General features: G+C 45.7%; 1 protein-coding gene across 1 annotated transcript in view; it reads left to right on the top strand.

Moving 5' to 3' along the window:
• Positions 1–20901, top strand: part of MROH2A (maestro heat like repeat family member 2A) — a 55562-nt gene that overhangs the window by 8256 nt on the left and 26405 nt on the right. The window contains exons 7-21 of the mRNA XM_007669072.3: positions 20–118; positions 494–645; positions 2361–2504; positions 3526–3618; positions 5126–5204; positions 6154–6267; positions 6964–7040; positions 8354–8473; positions 9839–9949; positions 10058–10202; positions 10380–10420; positions 11379–11520; positions 14480–14532; positions 14746–14853; positions 20693–20812. Of these exons, the coding sequence (XP_007667262.1) occupies positions 20–118; positions 494–645; positions 2361–2504; positions 3526–3618; positions 5126–5204; positions 6154–6267; positions 6964–7040; positions 8354–8473; positions 9839–9949; positions 10058–10202; positions 10380–10420; positions 11379–11520; positions 14480–14532; positions 14746–14853; positions 20693–20812 (1598 nt within the window). The remainder of the gene's footprint in view (positions 1–19; positions 119–493; positions 646–2360; positions 2505–3525; positions 3619–5125; positions 5205–6153; positions 6268–6963; positions 7041–8353; positions 8474–9838; positions 9950–10057; positions 10203–10379; positions 10421–11378; positions 11521–14479; positions 14533–14745; positions 14854–20692; positions 20813–20901) is intronic.

The following is a 20901-nucleotide window of genomic DNA, read 5'->3' on the forward strand; positions in this document are numbered from 1 at the left end:
TCCTGTCCCTTCGCTGCAGTGTTTGAGTTCATGCCATACATGGGTATCACTCTAGCCACTATCCTCTCCACATTAAGATTAGCGGATGGGTCGAAAATACGGCAGGTGTTATGCAGTGGTAAGTGAAAATTTAAAGCACTCAATCTTTCTTTGTATTTTATTGGTTTGAAAGGGGAAAAATGGCGGGGAGATGAGCAGAGAAAAGGTGTTTCCTCTTCTAGTTCTTTGAAGTTTATTTGGGATTGGTTAGCACACTTGTTAATTGCAAAATCTGTTTGGGGGAAAAGTTACCTAGGTCTTTGAGAGTAAGTGTTCTTTGAAAATATTGTTGGAAGGAAAGGAAAAATATATGGAAATTGCACCAAGGGAAAAAAAAAACAATTGAGTAGTTTCAGCTTTAGAAGGAAGGCAAAATTTGGGTGTAATTATCATTACCATATGGTTTGTTGATCTTTGAAAATCCTAAACCGTCCATTTTTGCATTTCCATGAAGCAATGGAGGCATTTTGTGAAGCAATCCAATTCTACCTGAAACACTGGGAGGACAGTATATACCCCATAATGACCGACGAACACTTCATGAATAAACTTCTGCCAGTGTACCGCCATTTCATCACGGACTGGCTGCGAAGTGAAGATGCAGAGGTGAGAAATAGCACTTGTGAAGTCCAGCTTTGCCCTTCTGAAAAAGGTGACATTGTTTGAGTCTGGGGGAAGGGAGAGAGGAATTCTATCAAGCAGTCAATGGTACTTATTGAGCACTCACTGTGTGCAGGGTACTGTACTAAGCACTTGGGAGAGTATAGTACGGTAGAGTTGGTAGACACATCCCTGGCCACAAGGAGCTTATAGTCTGTAGGAGAGTTTATGGTCTAAACCCAAAGGTTTTGTGGGCATGAGAAGGGAGAGGGGAATTTTACCCAGAAAGTCTTTGGTGGGTCTTACAGGATGAAGTGGGGCATAGTCCAAAATTCATAACGCCCCATTCTCCACTGCCTCCCAAGCTCCTGGAGGCGTCTACTGAAGAGTGCTATTATTCTGCTTCACTGTCACCTTCTTCTCTTAAAGCAGTACAGTGATGCTCTTAATGGGACCATGCCAAGAGTTGTTCAAATGGCAGATTCACCACTGGTGCTTAGGTGTTGGTGTTTTCCCCTTGGCCCCCAAGACTTCATCCCTGGACAGGTCCACTTTGAGCATGGCTGAAGCAATACCCGGGAGCTCATTGGGCTGGGTGACTCACCTTGCTGCCTCCTCCTCCCTCCACCCTTTAGACTGTAAACTCGTGGTGAGGAAGGAACGTGTCTGTTTATTGTTACTGTACTTTTCCAAGTGCTTAAATCAGTGCCCTGCACACAGTAGGAGCTCAATAAATACGATATGAATGAATGACTACCCGCTCCCTAGGTAGACTTTGCAGGATTGTCTGTCTGTAGATTTGGTGGCAGAATTCTACCACCAAATAAGAATTCTAGCCCTGTGAACTCTGGAGTAATCCCTGTGGTGTCATATATTTAATGTATCAAATCTGGGGTATTCTACTTGATGCATTACTATTTCCTATTTATATTACAATATTTGTTTTCAAAGTTGCCAGTAGTGATTTTACTTCCAGTTAACCTTTGAGCTAGGTTTCTTTTGGAGCCCCCCATTTTGCAAAGGACAAAAGCTGAACCCAGCAATTTCTCTGGAGTGTGAGAATGGACCATGTAGTCAGTTCTCTTGTAGTGCAGGAAGGATGTTCCTGAGGGACCACCCGATACAAAGAGTCACGTTCTTATCCTCAAATCTTGACTGTCACCCTGCCTGTGCTCAATACAGTGCCTTCCAACACAGCACCACCTTGCGCCGATTCATCAGTTGTGTTGAATCTGGACAGATGTGCACTCCAGGAAGTACATTCCCCAATAACATTCTATCCAAATCGCATAATGAAAGCCCATATCGTGGCAGAACTGACTCTATCCGTGTTTCTAAATCTCTGTCTTGTTCACCGAGCAACACTGCTTCATGGAAAGAGCACCAGCATATTAGAGCAGAGAGCTCAAGGAGACATCGAGGGAGGCTAATTGTTAGCTAGTTAAAGATGTTTCTAACCACTACAAATCGAATATTCTCTTAGGAATTGATAGGAAGTCTCCACCGGAGAAGTTTCTGAAGGATTGCAGAAAGCCACTGTCCCTGGCCATGTAATGGCAAGTCACAGACTAGTCTTATTGGCTGAAGGGGAAAACTGGCATCTTGGGCAGGAAGGTAGCACATTGTTCATGAGTGGTACGGACAGTGAGTGCAACTGAAGGCTAAAGCATTTGAGGCCCTGTGTCCCTCTCTCTCTCTCTCTCTCTCTCTCATCTGAATAGGTGAAGCTGGCAGTGATCAAGTCTCTCCGGCCCATGCTCAGCCTGCTGCTGCCCATCCCAGAGCTGCGGGAACAGGTGTATGATTACACCCCTCTGCTCCTGGCTGAATACCAAGGGAGCATTGAGGCCCTCTTCATCACCCAGGTGGGGAATCACCTAGGACAAACAAAGGTGTTAGTGGGCAATGGACCCTTCAGGGTGGGTGGGACAGTTCGATCAGTCCTCAGTCGATTGATCGTATTTACTGAGGGCTTCCTGTGTGCAGAGCACTGTACTAAACACTTGAGGGGTAGTACAATATAAAAAAAGTTGATAGATACGTTCCCTGCCCTCAGTGAGCTTACAGTCTGGAGGGGGACTCAGGCCTTAACATAAACATAAATGAATACTTTACGGATATGTCCATGAGTGTTGTGGGTTTGAGGGAAGAGTGACTAAAAAGTGCAAATCCAAGTTCAAAGGTGACATAGAAAGGAGTGGGAGAAGAGGAAATGAGGGCTTAATAGGGGAAGGCCTCTTAGACTAGTACCCCAGCAACTTTCAGGGCAGTGACCCCAACTTTAGGGTTTTCCTGAGTCTCCACTATTCAGCCTGAACCTGTCAAAGGTTTTTATACATTTGGCTTCTGAGTCTTCCACTCAGCTTTATGGGGTGTCTCCCAGATAGACAGTTCCAGATGACTGAGGCTTAGTGGGATCATAAAAAAAAGGTGGAAATGCTGAAAGACTAGAGAAGAGAAGGGAGTGAGAGTTGGAAGGTTTAACGTCATAATCCGCAAGAAATGCAGAAGTGGGACTAGGAGGGGAGTTGGTAATGGCAACAAAGAGCTGAAGAGGGTGGAAGAGACAGTTGATGATTATTGGAAAAGGAAGATTAATGCATTTTTATTATTTCCTCTGGGAAACTATACTTTTTTAGCACTCTTGCTTAATATTATTTCTGTGGTAATAATTAAGAACACTAAGTTGAGAAATATATTTGTATTTGTGTTCAGGGACTCTTAGTTTTATGGCTTCCAATAGGGGTTCAGGGACTTTTTATTCACCCTGAATTTGGAAAAAGGTTTAACTCCTCCAATGGATGAACTGGGTTTCACACTTGGTGCTCTGTTATGGGGTGGTGCCAAGTGAGTTGGTCCTGACCATCATGTTCACCTCTTTTTTAGATCCTGAGACAGATTCTGGAGGTCTCAGTGGCCACCAAAATGCCTGTGCCCAGAATACAGCTGCACACCATATTTACTGAATTGCACATCCAGGTAAAGGAAGTTGAGCTGTGCAGTGCGGTGGAGGGCTTTCTTGATTTACTATATACACCCCCCCGGATATATTATATTTATGATATATGGTATATATATATAAAATAGTATAACATATAAAGTACTATATATATGTATAAATAAAATATGGGTTTGTGTGTGTATCTGTTTATAGTTTTCTTTGGTACCCAGAGCTTATAGCTTATAACCAAGTTTCTTTGCTCATGGAACAGATTTTAAATATTTTTCGTTCTCACTTCTCAGAAAGATATATTGGGTGAATATTTCATTCTTCCCACTGAACAGGTGGAAAACCTCTGTAAGGTTATTGTCTTGTCTAGCATGTCAGTAATGTCACCTCTGAATTCAGGAATTCAAGTTTTCTGACCCCAGCTCAGTGATTTTTCTATGAGGCTTTACTACCTCTCTTTGCCTGGCCAGAAACCCTTCTTAAATACCATAGTTTTCTGCTGCTCTAATAAACTCTGGCACTCCTGGGGTGAACAGAGTACTCTGAATGTGGTGATCTCAGTATGGGTGATTTTTGATTTGCCTTGAGAAGCAGCGTGGTCTAGTGGATAGATCACAAGTCTGGGAGTCAGAAGGACCTGGATTTTGATCCCTGCTCTGCCACTTGTCTGCTGTGTTACCTTGGGCAAATCACTTAACTTCTCTGTGCCTCAGTTACCTCACCTGTGATATGGGAATTAATACTATGATCCCCATGTGGGACATGGACTGTGTCCAACCTGCTTAGCTTGTATCTACCCCACTGCTTAGTACAGTACCTGGCACAAAGTAAGCGATTAACAAGTACTGTTAAAAAAAAAAAACAACAAAAAAAACCAGACCTTATAGACCTTCCAGAGCTACTGGATCCCAGCATTAGTTCCTGGAAGACCTTTAATTAATTGTGGCATTTTTTAAGTTCCTAATATTTGCCAAGTTCTTGTAGCTTGGGCTAGCTTCAAGATCATCAAGTCAGACTCAAGTTTTATTCCCTGTGAAGCTCACAATCTAAGAGGCAGGGAGAGCGGGTACCTTATGCCCATTTCACAGATATAGAGAAGGTTTAAGTGCCTTGCCCTTAGTCACACAACAGGCCCATGTCCCAGTTGGGTTCAGAAACCAAATCCCTGGATTCCAAGTTACCATGTAGTTGGTGCAAACAAGCCCACTAATTGTTGGGCTGGTGTTTAAGTACTTAATATGTGCCGAGCACCATACTAAGTGCTGGGTTAGATATAAGATAAGAGGTCATGCTGGGTTCTTGTCCCACTTGGGGCTCACAGTCTAGTCCCCATTTTACAGATGAGAAATTGGAGGCCCGGAGAAGACAAGTGAGTTGCCCAAGGTCACACCAGGCAAATGGCAGAGCTAGGATTAGAATCCAGGACCTCTGACTCTCAAGCCCATGCTGGTCCACTGGGCCACACTGCCTCTCCACACATTTTAGTTCTCATATTGTTGACTCATTTTCTCTTGCCCCTGTTTCTTCATACTCCAGGTGTGCTCCAAGGCTCCCACATTTCAACAGTTTAGCAGTGAGAACTTGGCTGAGGTGGTCCAGTGCTTCATTGTCCTAGGTAATCAATCATTCAATCAATGGTATTTTGTGAGTGCTTTCTATGTGGAGATTGTACTGTGTGCTTAGGAGAGTACAATACAATAGAATTAGCAGACATGCTCCAGGCCCATAACTAGCTTAAAAGGAATGAGGAAGCATACATGAAGTATGGAAGTGGTTCATTTTGGAGGCCTGAAGCTTGGATTTAGGACTCCTTGGATTGTATCAATTAATTCTCCAGGAACTGGGGGCTGTTAACATTCACAGTGGACTCTGTGCCCAGGATTGGCCAGGAAATTTCATACCTGCTCCTTTAGCTCTTCAGCCTCAGTTTCCCCCTCTATAATATGGGGGGAACTTGAAAGTCCCTAGGAAAAAAATTATATTGATCAAAAATCTACTATTACTACTACTACTGTTGATAATAACTGTGGCATTTGTTAAGTGCTTACTATGTGCCAAGCGTTGTGCTAAACATTGAGGTGGCTATAATTAAAGAGATTTGACAGAAGTCCTGTCCCACATTGAATTGGGACTTGATTATCTTGTATCTACCCCATTTTTAGTACAGTGTTTGGCACATACTAAGTGCTTAATAAATATTATTATTTATAATAATAATAAATTCCTGTTTTTCCTCCCCATTAGATTATGCCCCACATGGGGCTCACAATATAAGGAAGAGGGAGAACAGGTATTTAATCCTCATTTTACAGATGAGGAAACTGAGGCACAAAGAAAGTTAAGTGACTAGCCCAAGATCACATAGCCGCTAAGTGGCATAGCCAGAATTAGAACCTAGGTCTCCTGGCTCTCAGGCTTGTGTGTTTTTTGTACTAGTCCACACTGCTTTTCTGTGCAGATGTCAGTTTCACTCGGGTTCTGAGATGTCACAAGTTATCTGTGATGTGAGGGAGAGGTGAGAAGCCCTCAAACACCCCCCTGTGATTCACCTCCTTCCCCCATAGCACGCTCCTACCCCATGGATCTGATGAGATTCTTCCGCCACCAAATGCAAACGGGGAAGGAGGCCATTCGTGTGGGAACGCTGACTCTCCTCCGGGCAGTCATCTGTGCTGATGGTGAGTGTCGGGAGGTCAGGCCCTCTCTGGCCCCAAGTTCTGCACATCAGCGATCAATGTTAGAGCTCTGTTCCATTCAAACTGTACAGATTAGGAGTCAGACTCTTGGATATCTCACCCCATCTCCACTACTGCCAAGTCTAACATTCCTAATTCCATATAATAATAATGATAATAGTAATTGTGGTATTTGTTAAGTGCTTACTATGTGCCAGCACTTTACTAAGCGGTAGGGTGGATATGAGTAAATCAGGTTGGACACAGTCCCTGTCCCAGATGGGGCTCACAGTCTTAATCCAACCTGATTTGCTGTATCTACCACAGTGCTTAATACAGTGCCTAGCACACTGTAAGCACTTAACATATGTCATCATTATTATTATTAGTCTCCATTTTCAGATGAGGTAACTGAGGCACAGAGGAAATGAAGTGAATTGCCCAAGGTCACACAGCAGACGAGTGGTAGAGCCGGGATTAGAACCCAAGTCCTTCTGAATCCCAAGCCTGGGCTCTATCCACTAGGCCATGCTGCGTCCCTTTTAACAGGACTTTCTCCCTGCCTCTCGACCCACTCTGCCCCAACTCACACCCACCCTCCCTCATAGGTTGAGTTGGTACAACGGGTGGTGGGTTGAGCCAGTTGCATGGACCCAAATCCCCCAGATAAGTGATGCTCTGTATCCCTGTCTCTTTCAGTGCCCGAAATGAGCAACAGGACCTTGCACCTTGCAGTCAAGGTCATCAAAAATGGTCTCTGCGACCCTCGGGCTAAGGTAAGAAAAGGGCTGGAGAGAGGGGGTAGTGGTTGGGACTAGATTGGGAGAATCCTTCCTCTTGACTCCTTGTCCAGTTCCTCAAAATCCTCCCTGTCTTATCAGGGAAGTGAGGATGGGTGAGAGGCCTCTGTCTGCTGTCCGGCTGCTAGGGACTGTGCTTCCTGGGCCAGGCTGAGTGGCAGCCTCTGGTAGGCGGTCAGAGGGTCTCTTAGAATGGAAGTCCTGACAGAGTCACGAAGGCTTTCCGCTTCATGGTGGAGCACCTCTCTGCTATTATAATCCTTTCTACAGTCTCTTGGTGCCCATTCTTTCATTCATTCAATCAATCATATTTATGGAGTGATTACTGTGAATAGGGCACTGTACTAAGCGCTTGGGAGAGTACAAAATAACAATAAACAGACACATTCCCTGCCCACAACGAGCTCACAGCCTAGAGGGGGAAGACTGACATTAATACAAATAAATAAATTACAGATATGTACGTAGGTGCTGTGGGGCTGTGAGTCAGAGCAATGCAGAAAGGAGTGGGAGAAGAGGAAAGGAAGGCTTAGTTGGGGAAGGCTTCTTGAGCTGCAGCGAGGTGAGAGTAGGGTGGGGAACAGGATCAAATCGTTTTAGAGGAGGGGAAGAAAAGAGCCATCCATTTCCTAGACAAGACTCAAACGTTGCTCCGTGGTCACTAATAACCATGGAACCTGTTTCGAGCCACCAGGCTCGCCCTCTCCATTGTGAACAGTCAAGAGGATGCATTTGAAGGGATAACACTGAACAGGAAGGAGAGCCCCCTGAGGAAATATCCATTCCATATGGCCCAAGACTTGATTTTTCATCTTTCCTCTAGAAAGATCTGTTGGACCTAATGGCTAACTGATAGTGGAGTGCCAGAAGCCTATCCTAACCCTACTTTTCTGAAAGCGTTTTTAAAATATGTGCTGCTGCCTTTGTAAGCTTGAGGAGCAGCATGCTGTAGTAGATAGAGTACAGGCCTGGGAGTCAGAAGGCCATGGGTTCTAATCCTGGCTCCACCACTTGTCTGCTGTGTGGCCTTGGGCAGGTCATTTCACTTCCCTGTGCCTATTTCATCTGTAAATTGGGGATGAAGACTGTGAGCACTGTGCAGGACAGGGACTGTGTCCAACCCGATTTGCTTGTTTCCACCCCAGCGCTTAGTATAGTGCCTGGCACAGAATAAGCACTTAACAAATATCTTAATTATTATTTATTAATGTTATTATCATTCTGGCTTGGCCTTGAAGTGCTGAATCTCTGCTCATGACTCATGAAACGCATGTTTTCTATCCCACCAGGTGAAAGTCGCCATCCTTCGGGTCATCGGACAATTGGCCATTTCCGGACACCAGGAGAGGGTCCGAGGATGGGGCCTGAGATATGTTTCCCTGCAGCTTATCTTATCCACCTACAAGATGGTAAGCCATTTATCTTCATTATTTATCCTCTGATTCGGAGTCAGAGTTGGAGTTGGGAGGGCGATCATTCCAGCCACCCAAGGGAAACTTCTTTTAGCAGCATCTTGAATTCTATAATGTTTTTCTTCACGGAGCTCAAAGCATATTGCATATTTTTCTTCCCTTTATCTTCTCAACTGGGAATAGAGAACCGTTATTATTCCATTTTGCATTAGGAAAACGGAGGTCCTTGCCCTCATAGCTCGGGGTGATGCTGGAATAAGTACTCAGCCCCCTGGATCCTAAGTGCTCTTTTCTCTTCAGCATCTGCCTCTCAGGGGAAAGACTTGTCTGTGATTTATTAGAAATGTCTTCTTGCCCTAATGTTGAAGCCCTCGTCTTTGTCATCTCCCCATTGTGTAAGGGAAAGTGAGTTGTGTAAGGAAGCCTCTGCCATATTTCAGTAAAGCTATTCTTATTCTCCATCTAGCTGATTCTCACGTGCCTTTCCTCTAACAGTGAATGGAGCTGGGCTAGTACGAGTGAGTCAAATGTCTCTTAGGCTATAAGCTCACTGTGAGCAGGGAATGTGTCTGTTATTGTTATATTGTACTTTCCCAACTGCTTAATACAGTGAGAAGCAGCGTGGCTCAGTGGAAAGAGCACAGGTTGGGGAGCCAGAGATCATGGGTTCAAATCCCAGCCCTGCCACTTCTCAGCTGTGTGACTTTGGGGAAGTCACTTAACTTCTCTGTGCCTCAGTTACCTCATCTGTAAAATGGGCATTAAGACTGTGAGCCCCATATGGGACAACCTGATTATTTTGTATCCTCCCCAGCGCTTAGAACTGTGCTTTGCACATAGTAAGTGCTGAACAAATGCCATTATTTTTATTGTTATTACTACAGTGCTCTGCACACAGTAAGCACTCAATAAATGTGGTTGAATGATTTGAATGAATGAATGACTGAAGGATTTAGGCCCAAGTGCTCTACTAAGTCTTTTGTATCTTTAGGAAGCAAAACCCAGTGGACCAGCAGTAAAGACCAGGCCTGGACATCCTAGTTCCATGCCAACCAGGAAACAGATCCCTAGCTATTGATTTCTCTTTTTTAATGGTATTTGTTGGAGCTTACTATGTGCCGGGCACTGTACTAAGTGCTAGGGTAGGTACAAGACAATCATTCCCTGTTCCTCATGGGGCTCACAGTCTCAATCCCCATTTTACAGATGAGGTAACTGAGGTGCAGAGAAGGTAAGTGATTTGCCCAAGGTCACACATCAAACCAGTGGAGGAGCCAGTATTAGAACTCAGGTTCTTCTGACTCCCAGGTCCGTGCTCTTTCCACTAGGCAACACTGCTCCTCTAATTGATCTCATCTACAGATGAATTGCCAAGAGAGCTCTTCGCTGGCAGATCTGGAGGAGAAGATGGTTCATAAAATTACTATGGAAACCGTGCAGCACATCACTGCGTCAGTCAGTGGGGTGATCAATGTGAGTGATTCACAGCACCACTTCCTATGCAGGAGTTCCCATGATCTGAGGTCAAGTCAAGGAAAAGCCAGATGAAACTGATCTTCTTCCTCCTGCCCTCCCCTCCAGGAATTTTGGCTGAAGTTGCTGGGTTATATCATGGAGACTGAGTACACTGAGGCACTGACCCCCATCTGCATCAGTCTGACCAACCTGGCTGAGAGGCAGTCCAGGGAAAGAACCTTAGACACGGATTGCGGCAGGAGAGGACAAGGTTGGGAGATGTATGGTTTCTGGCTTTCTGCCCATTGTAAGGTGGGGACAGACCCTATCTCTCTGGGGACCTGCAATTCTCCAGTTTGTCCCTCCTTCCCCAGAAAGGCCTACGTACTTTAATTGGACAGGGCCAGTTTTGATTTAAGTGTTGATCCCAGCTGATTTCTCTTTCCAGTGGAACTTCCGGCTCCCCACAAACTACTGGCCCGTCTCTTGGTGAGCAACTCATAAAGACCTGAATAAACCTTCTGTCATTTTCTGAAGGAGGAGCCAACACAGGAAGCTGATCGATGGGTTGAAATTATGTCCTTGGAGTCTTCTCTCATTATCAATACTATCATTTAATCAATCAATCAATGGTATTTATTGAGTGCTTACTGTGTGCAGAGTACTGTGCTAAGTTTCTAGGAAAGAACAGTGCAGTAGAGTTGGTATATGTGTTCTCTGTCCTCCAGGAGCTTACAGGTCAGTGGTGGAGACAGATGTTAAAATAAATTACAGATAGGGGAAGGAGCAGAATATAAGAAAAGGGATATAAGTGTTGTGGGGCTGGGGATTATTGACAACAAAGATGTATTTAGGATTTCCAGGGCATATGACACTCATTAAGTACTTTGGGGTTGGCGTAGTTTGAGTTATACAAGATCTCTGCTAATCAGTATAAGCACTATCCCTTCCAATCTGAGTGGACTCTGTTTTATTTTTTAATTTAAAATGACATTTGTTAAGCGCTTACTATGTGTCAAATACTTTTCTAAATGCTGCGGTTATAATAATAATGATAATTACGATATTTGTTAAGCATTTACTACATGCCAAGCACAGTTCTAAGTGCTGGGAAGATGCAAGATAATCAGGTTAGACATGGTCCCTGTTCCCCATTGGAGCTCACAATCTAAGGAGAAGCAATTGGATTTCATCACCATTTTTCAGATGAAGAAACTGAGGCACTGCAAAGTTAAGTAACTTACCCAAGGTCACACAGCAGGCAAGTGACAGAGTTGGGATTAGAGCCCAGGTTCTCTGATTCCCAGGCCTGTGCTCTTTCCAGTAGGCCATACTGCTACTTACAGTGCTTGAGCTTGGACTTTTTTACTTCCTTCAGGAAGAAAGAACCCTGGATATTTCTCTGCTTGTTAGACCTCGATTTATGCTCCTTCTAATGATCCCACAGGTGCTCCTGTCAGCTCCCTACAAAGGAGAGGGACGAGGTGTGGCCATGCTACACCTGCTAAAAGTTCTGTTCCCGAGCATCGCCCCCTCGATGGCTGGCCTGTGGGAAGTGGAAATTCCGGTTCTGACTCAGTACCTGGAAGGTAAGGAAGGGGTCAGTGGGTTTGACCAGATATGGGTGGGGAGTAGATGGCAGCAGCAATAACAGCTGCTGACTTAAGGGTAGGACAGAAAGGCATCAACTCCGTGGGGGCAAGAGAGGTCAGGGTTTTGGGGCAGAGCAGACAGCGACGGCTAGCCACTCTAAACATGAATCAGGCACCAGAAAAAGTCCAGAGGTAGAACCAAGATGTCCGCTCCACCTGTTGGCCCTCCCTGGCAGCAGGAGGACACCGAGGAGGAAGCCTTTGGCCTTCTTGTCCTCACTGAGTGCCAGGCCTGGATGCAGGCAGTTACCTAGTCGTGGGCCCTGCTGTGAGTGGGAGCCGTCCTCCAGCTTCACCCATACCTCATCCATTCTAGGAATCTGAGGGACCTAGTAGGGATGGGGTGGATCAGAGCTCTGCAGCAGCCATGGCAATGTGAACCTTGCAGGAAGGCACAGTAACGCAACTTTCTGGCCCAGATCTATGTCTGTAACAAAGGTGTTACATATGTCGTTAATAATAATTTTTATAGTACTTTTTAAGTGTTTACCATGTACCAAGCACTGTTCTAAGTGCTGGTATAGATACAAGGTAATCAGGTTGGGCATAGTCCCTGTCCCACAAGGGGCTCACACTCTTATCTCCATTTAGTGGACAAGGTAACTGAGGCACAGAGAAGTGAAGTGACTTGTGCAAGGTCACCCAGCAGACAAGTGGCAGAGCTGGGTTAGAACCCAGGTCCTTCTGGCTGTCAGGTCCAGGCTCTATCCCCTAAGTCATGCTGCTTCTCTGGGGGATCCCCAGGTTGCTGAGATGGATGGGGCAGGGGCATAATAGAAGGACTGAGGGCTTTTTCTTCTCCTGGGACCTGGGAGCAGGGGTGAAAGAATCTGCCTGCATCCAGCCCCAAGGCCCAGGGAGGACCAATGAGTCAGTCGATCATACTGAGTGCTGACTGTGTGCAAAGCACTGTACTAAACCCTTGGGAGCATGCAGTGTAACAGAGTTGGTAGACTTTCTCTTCCCACAACAAGCTTACAGTCTAGACCATAGAGGAAGGATGGTATAAGAGAAAGAGCATGAAGGAGGTGGCACCACTGAATGCCTTTTTTCCTGCCTTCTCTCCTCCTCCCCTTCTCTTTCCTCTTTTCTTCCTCCTTTTCTCCTTACTTTTCACCTCCTCCCCATCCTCTTCCATTTCTTCCCTTTTTTCTTCTTTCCCTCTCTTCTTCCACATATTCTCCACTCCCAGTACCCTGCCCCCATCGATGCCCACTCCCCAAGTGCACCTTCATGCTCCAGATGAAAGCTTGACACTGATAATTACACACAATTCCCAGGATTCCCTGTCCACAGACCAGAGTAGCACTTGTCCTGAGCTTCTGATAGGGTTTTTAGGGTCTTTGGTATTTACTGAGTGCTTACTGTGTGCAGAACATTGTACTCAGCTCTTGGGAGAGTAAAATATAACAGACACATTACCTACCCACCGGGAGCTTAGCCCTCACCCTGGCACAATGCTCCTGGCTCTGTCTTGGGCACTTTAAGATGGAAGGAGTGCTCTCGAGGTGCCTTGTCTGTCTGCATTCCTGTCTCCCTTTAGGCACCAGATTCCTGAGGTAAAAGATAAAAGGCATAGGCTGGGGTGAAGGTGAAAGCTTTTCTTGTGGTAACTACCTCTGACAATGAGATATAATGACAACTGTTGTATTTGATAAGCACTTACTGTGTGCCAAGCACTGTACTAAGACCTAGGGTAGATACAAGATAATCAGGACAGATGTAGACCCTGTCCCACATGGCGCTCAAAGTCAGAACTGAGATGACACAAAATGGTGGCTTTCAGACCTGCTAGGCCTTTGAAGCCTGTCCCTTCTCAGTCTGTATAATCCCTCCTAAAATCTTCCTTCATCCCCCATACTCATAATGAGAAGTTGGCACCAATGTTTCCATCCTCACTGCCTATCTGCTTCTGATATTGGGGCTCATTTTACCCTAAGCAATTAAGCCTGGCAGCTTCCTGAGTCAGGCATGAGATTTTACTGCGTTGCTTCTGGTACTGTCTGATTTACTGCGCCACTATTTAAGTTGATTTTTTAAAATGGTATCTGTCAAGTGCTTACTCTGCATCAAACAGTGTTCCAAGCCCTGGGGTAGATACAAGCTAACTGGGTTGGACCCAATCCCTGTGCCACATGGGCTCACAGTTCATTCAGTTGTATTTACTGAGCGTTTACTGTGTGCAAAGCAGTTGATGAACATTTTTAGGTTTAAAAATATCCTTGTGAGCTACTGTTTCTTCAGTGGTCCTGTCCGTAACAATGGGGTTGGAATCCATTAGGGCCCAATGGAAAGAGGTCTGGTGGCACTGTTGATCGACTTACATCCTGGGCAAGTTATTGCCTTGCTTTGTGACAGTTTCCCCACCTGTAAAATGAGACAAAATCACCCAGTCATAAAATGAGACAAAATCACCCAGTCGGTTCTCCTTGCATTTCACTAGGATAAATCAATCAACCAACCAATCAATGATAATTATTGAGCTCTTTCTGTATGCTGAGCGCTGTACTAAGCGCTTGGAAAATTCTAATACAATAGAGGCGGTAGACAAGTTCCCTACCCACAACCAGTTTCCAGTTTAGAGGGGATGGCTGAGATAATGCTAATAAATGGTTTGGCACCCCTGAGGGATGCACTAGATGTCATGATATTTTTCCTCCAGCTCTTATCCTTCTAGATTTTAAACTTGTTATGGGTGGGAATGTGTCCACTAATTCTGTTGTATCATACTCTCCTGAACACTTAGTACGGTGCTCTGCACATAGTAATCCCTCAATAAATACCATTGATGGATTGACTTATTCCCCCACCCCCACCCCCGCCCCATAGTTTTAGGCAGATAAGGAGATGTGCACAGCTCTCCCCTTGTCAAATGCTGTTTCACTTTCTCTTTCAGCGCACAGTCAATATACTTGGAACCAGGATATCTGGGAGGACAAACTGGTGAAGGTAAACAGGTGGCAGGGTGGGACGCAGGATGGTACAGGCAGTCTGTTCCTTGGGGATCCTAAGAGAATAGGGAAAACGTGCTAACCCTAGTTTCTCAAAGCACCCAAGATGGCGGTAAGGAGCAGTTGGTCAGCCAGGGGGGTTACTGGTAGACCGCCCTGTGGAAAGCCTTGGCCTTGGTTTTCTATTCTGCTGCCTCATGTCTTCATATAGTTTTTGAAAGTGTCACTGAAGAGAACCCAGGGGACCACGTGGAGCCTGCGACTGAGCCGGGAACTCAACCACCAGATTGGCTACTACGAGACACCCTCTGTGGAGAAGGTAGGGTTGCAGTTAAGGAATCTGGACCCTAAAGTTGCTCTGAGAGGGGGATGTGCATGAGGTCATCTTACGGGGAGAGTCAGGAAAACTCTACTGTGCTTCCATAGACCTTACAAAAACATTTGACCTCATCAACAGACCTGGGCTCTGACAGCAGCCATGCCAATGTTCATGGCCTGAAATATTCACCAGGCTATTTCAGTGGTGTATGGTTGACCTGGCTGTGGTGTAATTGAGTGTCGATTAATTGTTTGAATGATTGCTACCCAGGGAAGCAGCTCTAGGGTCTTATGGATTCACTACCAGGAATGGTATCGAGTCTGTTATATTGTACTCTTCCAGCACTCAGTACAGGGCTCTGCACATCATAAGCGCTCAGTAAAATTTGATTGATTGAATGGTTCAATGCTGATGGGTTCAAGAAAAGTTCTCAGAGGAATTTGCAAACGTGAGAAGTAGCATGGCCTAGTAGATAGATCATGGGCTTGGGAGTCAGATGGACCTGATTACAATGCTGGCTCTCTCACTCGTCTGCTGTGTGACCTTAGGCAACTCACTCAACTTCTCTGGGCCTCAGTTATCTCCTCTTTAAAATGGGGATTAAGACTGTGAGCCTCATGTAGGACAGGGATTGTTTCCAACCCAATTTGCTCTTATCTACTCCAGCATTTAGCACGGTGCCTGGTACACAGTAAGCATTTAACACATACTATAAAAAATAGTTGTCCACGTCATGAACGATGCAACATGGTCACCCAGAGTCTCAGTGAGTGTTCAATAAATGAGATCGAATGAATGAATCTGTGAAATTTTCCAGTAGAGGTAGCAGATGACCTTGTATCTACCCCATTTCTAAGAAAAGTGCTTGGCAGATAGTAAGTGCTTAACAAATGCCACAATTATTATTATTATTATAACAATGCTGAGCCATGTCCATTAGAATACTCTTCTTATCACAATAGCACTCTATTGCATTTTAATGGTGGCATTATAGCTGTCCTTTGACATCATGTTGCTAAATTTACCATGGTGTAAGCACTTCCCCCCCGCCCCCCGCCCCAAAGTATTTTACTTACTTGATTAACTGATTGAAGCCCGTTACAATTTAGGATTAGATAATGACCTATTTAGCTTGGGAATAGTAGATCGGTTAGCACTAGGTGTCTTTTTTTTTTTTTTTTTCTGAATAGGAATGCTGCTTTCCTTAAGCACTCACTATGTGGCAAATGCTGTGCCAAACCCTGGGATAGATACAAGATAGATCAGAAACAGTCCCTATCACAACTGCGGTTCACAATTTAAGAAGAAGGGAGAACAGGGATTTTATCCTTATTTTGAAGATGAGGAAAGAGGCATAGAGAAGTTAAATGACTTGCCCAAGTCCCCAGAACAGACAAGTGACTGAGCTGGGACTATTACTCTTTTGTCTCCCAGTCCTGTGCTCTTTCCATTAAGCTATTTACATGTACCTCCAGCAAATCTAGTTTAATTTTTTTCATTATTGGTACTTATTTACCTTGTTTCATTTATCATGTAATCATCAATCCATCATTTGTATTTACTGAACACTTAGTGTGTACAGAGCACTATACTAAGTGCTTGGAAGGGTACAATATAAAGGGAGGAGCAACATAGCCTAGTGGAAAGAGTATAGACCTGAGAATCAGAGGACCTGGGTTCTAATTCCGGGTCTGTCACTTGCCTGCTGTATTATTTTTGGTCAAGTCACTTTACTTCTCTGTGCCTCAGTTTCCTTATCTGTAAAATGGAAATTCAATGCCTATCCTTTCTCCTACTTAGACTGGGAACCCCATGTGGGACAAGGACTGTATCCAACTGATTAAATGTATTTATCCCAGTCCTTAGAATAGTGCTTGACTCATAGTAAGGATTTAATGAATGACATAGTAATAATAATGACGGAGTTGGTAAATATGTTCCCTACTCATAAGGAGCTTACAGTCTAGAGGGGGAGAAAGACATTAAAATAAATTACAGATATATACATAAGTGATGTTGGACTAAGGGTTAGGGTGAATAAAAGGTACAAATCCAAGTGCTGATGCAGAAGGGAGTGGGAGTAGGGTAAATGAAAGTTTAGTCAGGAAAGGCCTCTTGGAGGAGATGTGATTTTAAGAAGGCTTTGAAGGTGGGGAGAGTTATTGCCTGTTGGCTATGAAGGGGGAGGGAGTTGCAGGCTAGAGGCAGGATGTTGATGTGAGGTTGGTGATGAGAAAGATGAGATTGAGGTACAGTGGGTAGGTTGGTGTTAGAGAAGATATGGCATAATCATAAGTGCTAAGCTTTCATTTTGAACATGGGGGTGAAAAAGGGACAGTGCTTTTAGGGGAAATGAAGAGTGAAAGCCACCATTTTGGATCTTTTCAGACTTGATAGGAAACTCAGGTCATGTCAGAGCCCTGGCATGAGCAAATCTAGGCACCCAGCTCTCAGAGCTGTGGGAAAGTTTACCTCCATCGCCCCATGGAGTGGGACAGCTCTGAATATAATTTTTATTGATACCTCTCTTTGTACATATTTGTATTATTTTTGTCTGATTTGTGGATTTTGGGGATACATCAATGCACTCAACATTGTTTCCTGTGGGAATCTCTGCTTGATTCATTCATTCATTCAATAGTATTTATTGAGCACTTACTCTGTGCATAGCACTGTACTAAGCGCTTGGAATGAACAAGTCGGCAACAGATAGAGACAGTCCCTGCCGTGTGACGGGCTTACAGTCTAATCGGGGGAGACGGACAGACAAGAACAATGGCAATAAATAGTCAAGGGGAAGAACAGCTTGTAAAAACAATGGCAACTAAATAGAATCGAGGCGATGTACATTTCATTAACAAAATAGGGTAATGTAAATATATACAGTTGAGCAGACGAGTACAGTGCTGAGGGGATGGGAAGGGAGAGGGGGAGGAGCAGAGGGAAATGGGGGGAAAAGAGGGTTAAGCTGTGGAGAGGTGAAGGGGGGGCAGTAGAGGGAGTAGAGGGAGAAGGGGAGCTCAGTCTGGGAAGGCCTCTTGGAGGAGGTGAGTTTTAAGAGGGTTTTGAAGAGGGGAAGAGAATTAGTTTGGCGGAGGTGAGGAGGGATGGCATTCCAGGACCGCGGGAGGAAGTGGCCCAGGGGTCGACGGCAGGATAGGCGAGACCGAGGGACGGTGAGGAGGTGGGCAGCAGAGGAGTGGAGCGTGCGGGGTAGGCAGTAGAAAGAGAGAAGGGAGGAGAGGTAGGAAGGGGCAGGGTGATGTAGAGCCTTGAAGCCTAGAGTGAGGAGTTTTTGTTTGGAGCAGAGGTTGATAGGCAACCATTGGAGGTGTTTAAGAAGGGGAGTGACATGCCCAGAGCATTTCTGCAGGAAGATGAGCCGGGCAGCAGAGTGAAGAATAGACTGGAGTGGAGCGAGAGAGGAGGAAGGGAGATCAGAGAGAAGGCTGACACAGTAGTCTAGCCGGGATATAACGAGAGCCCGTAGCAGTAAGGTAGCCGTTTGGGTGGAGAGGAAAGGGTGGATGTTGGCGATATTGTAAAGGTGAAACCGGCGGGTCTCGGTAACGGATAGGATGTGTGGGGTGAAAGAGAGAGACGAGTCAAAGATAACACCGAGATTGCGGGCCTGAGAGACGGGAAGGATGGTCGTGCTATCCACGGTGATAGGGAAGTCTGGGAGAGGACCGGGCTTGGGAGGGAAGATGAGGAGCTCAGTCTTGCTCATGTTGAGTTTTAGGTGGCGGGCTGACATGCAGGTGGAGACATCCTGGAGGCAGGAAGGATGCGAGCCTGAAGGGAGGAGGAGAGGACAGGGGCAGAGATGTAGATCTGCGTGTCACCTGCGTAGAGATGGTAGTCAAAGCCGTGAGAGCGAATGAGTTCACCAAGGGAGTGAGTGTAAATGGAGAACAGAAGAGGGCCAAGAACTGACCCTCGAGGAACTCCAGCAGTTAAAGGATGGGAGGGGGAGGAGGCACCTGCGAAGGAGACCGAGAATGACCGGCCAGAGAGATAAGAGGAGAACCAGGAGAGGATGGAGTCCGTGAAGCCAAGGTGAGATAAGGTGTGGAGATGGAGGGGATGGTAGACAGTGTCAAAGGCAGCAGAGAGGATTAGAATGGAGTAGGAGCCATTGGATTCGGCAAGAAGGAGGTCATGGGTGACCTTAGAGAGAGCAGTCTCGGTAGAGTGGAGGGGACGGAAGCCAGATTGGAGGGGGTCCAGGAGAGAATGGTAGTTAAGGAATTCTAAGCAGCAATTGTAGATGACTCGTTCTAGGATTTTGGAAAAGAAGGGTAGTAGGGAGATAGGGCAATAACTGGAAGGGGGAGTGGGGTCAAGAGAGGGTTTTTTTAGGATGGGGGAGACGTGGGCATGTTTGAAGGCAGAGGGGAAGGAGCCATTGGAGATTGAGTGGTTAAAAATAGAAGTTAAGGAAGGGAGGAGGGCAGAGGCGATGTTTTTTAAAAGGTGAGCGGGAATGGGGTCCGAGGCACAGGTGGAGGGGGTGGCACTTGCGAAGAGGGAGGAGATCTCCTCTGAGGATACTGGAGGGAAGGATGGAAAAGTAGGGGAGAGGGTTGGTGAGGAGGAGGGGAGGGAGGAAGGGTGACTTTGGGGAGCTCAGACCTGATTGTGTTGATTTTTGTGATGAAGTAGGTGGCCAGATCATTGGGGGTGAGAGATGGGAGAAGGGGAGGAACAGGGGGCCTAAGGAGAGAGTTAAAGGTCCGGAACAATTGGCGGGGGTGACGGGCATGGGTGTCTAAGGGAGGAGAAGAAGTTTTGCCTGGCGGAGGAGAGGGCAGAGTTAAGTCAGGAAAGGATAAATTTGAAGTGTGTGAGGTCGGCTTGGTGCTTGGACTTTTGCCAGCAGCACTCAGCAGCTCGAGCAGCACTCTTTTGCTTAAAACTATGTTCACAGAACCAGTTAAGAGCTCTCACCAGGGTGCATCAGGGGTATCTTCCTGCAGGCTTGGGGCTCACTTGCCTAGTACCTTCTAAAGCTAAAGTTAGGGATGATGGAAGCTTAATAGGTGGGGAGCAAAACCGACAGCTGCTTTTATCTCAGCAGGTCACAACAAATTATGGTATGAACCAAGATGAATTCATCTTGCTGCCGAGGTAGCTTGGTTCCCTAGCCAAGACTGGATGGGTGTGATTTTTAAAATTGAGGATTTCTGGACCCTTTTATCTGTGAAAGTGAAGGCTTTTGGGGTTTCCAGGGTCTTTGGCTGCAGGAGAGCTTCTCCAGGCTTTTTTTTAAAAAAATTGTATTGGTTAAATGCTTACTATGTGCCAGGCACTGTACTAAATGCTGGGGTAGATACACGATAATCAGGTTAAACACAGCCCCTGCGTGGGGCTCAGAGAGGCAGTGTTGCTTAGTAAATACAGCATGGGCCTGAGAGTCAGAAGGACCTGGGTTCTAATCTTGATCTGCCACATGTCCGCTGTGTGACCTTGAGAAAGTCACTTAACTTCTCTGTGTCTCAGCTGCCTCATCTGTAAAAAAAAAAAAAAGGGGATAATAGTGTGAGCCCCTTACAGGCAGGGTCTGCATCCAACCTGATCAACTTGTATCTATCTGTGTGCTTAGAACAGTGTATGACATATAGTAAGCACTTAAGTACGGTAATTATAGTTTTAACCCCATTTTACAGATGAGGTAACTGAGGCACAGAGAAGCTAAGTGACTTTTCCAAGGTTATCCAACAGACAAGTGGCAGAGCCAGAATTAGCCCCCAGGTCCTTCTGACTCCCAGGCCTATGCTCTATCCACTAGGCCATGCTGCTTCTCACTTGAACTCTCCATGCTTGTGCTTCCTTCCAGGCGTTCTTATACAGGGCATTAGGCTACACCCTTGCAGCAGGGCACGAAGCCGAAAAAGTTGAGATACAGCTAATGGACCTGCTGCACAAAACCGACTATGGAAATGACTTTGACCGAGAGGTGAGATCTTCCCCCACCTCCCTTTGCCCCTGCTCTATCTCCAATCCTCATCGCAAGGCCCTGTGGTTCCACTGGATTTCTGAGAGGGT

Source organism: Ornithorhynchus anatinus, chromosome 7, assembly GCF_004115215.2.
Source record: "Ornithorhynchus anatinus isolate Pmale09 chromosome 7, mOrnAna1.pri.v4, whole genome shotgun sequence".
Classification (NCBI taxonomy): domain Eukaryota; kingdom Metazoa; phylum Chordata; class Mammalia; order Monotremata; family Ornithorhynchidae; genus Ornithorhynchus; species Ornithorhynchus anatinus.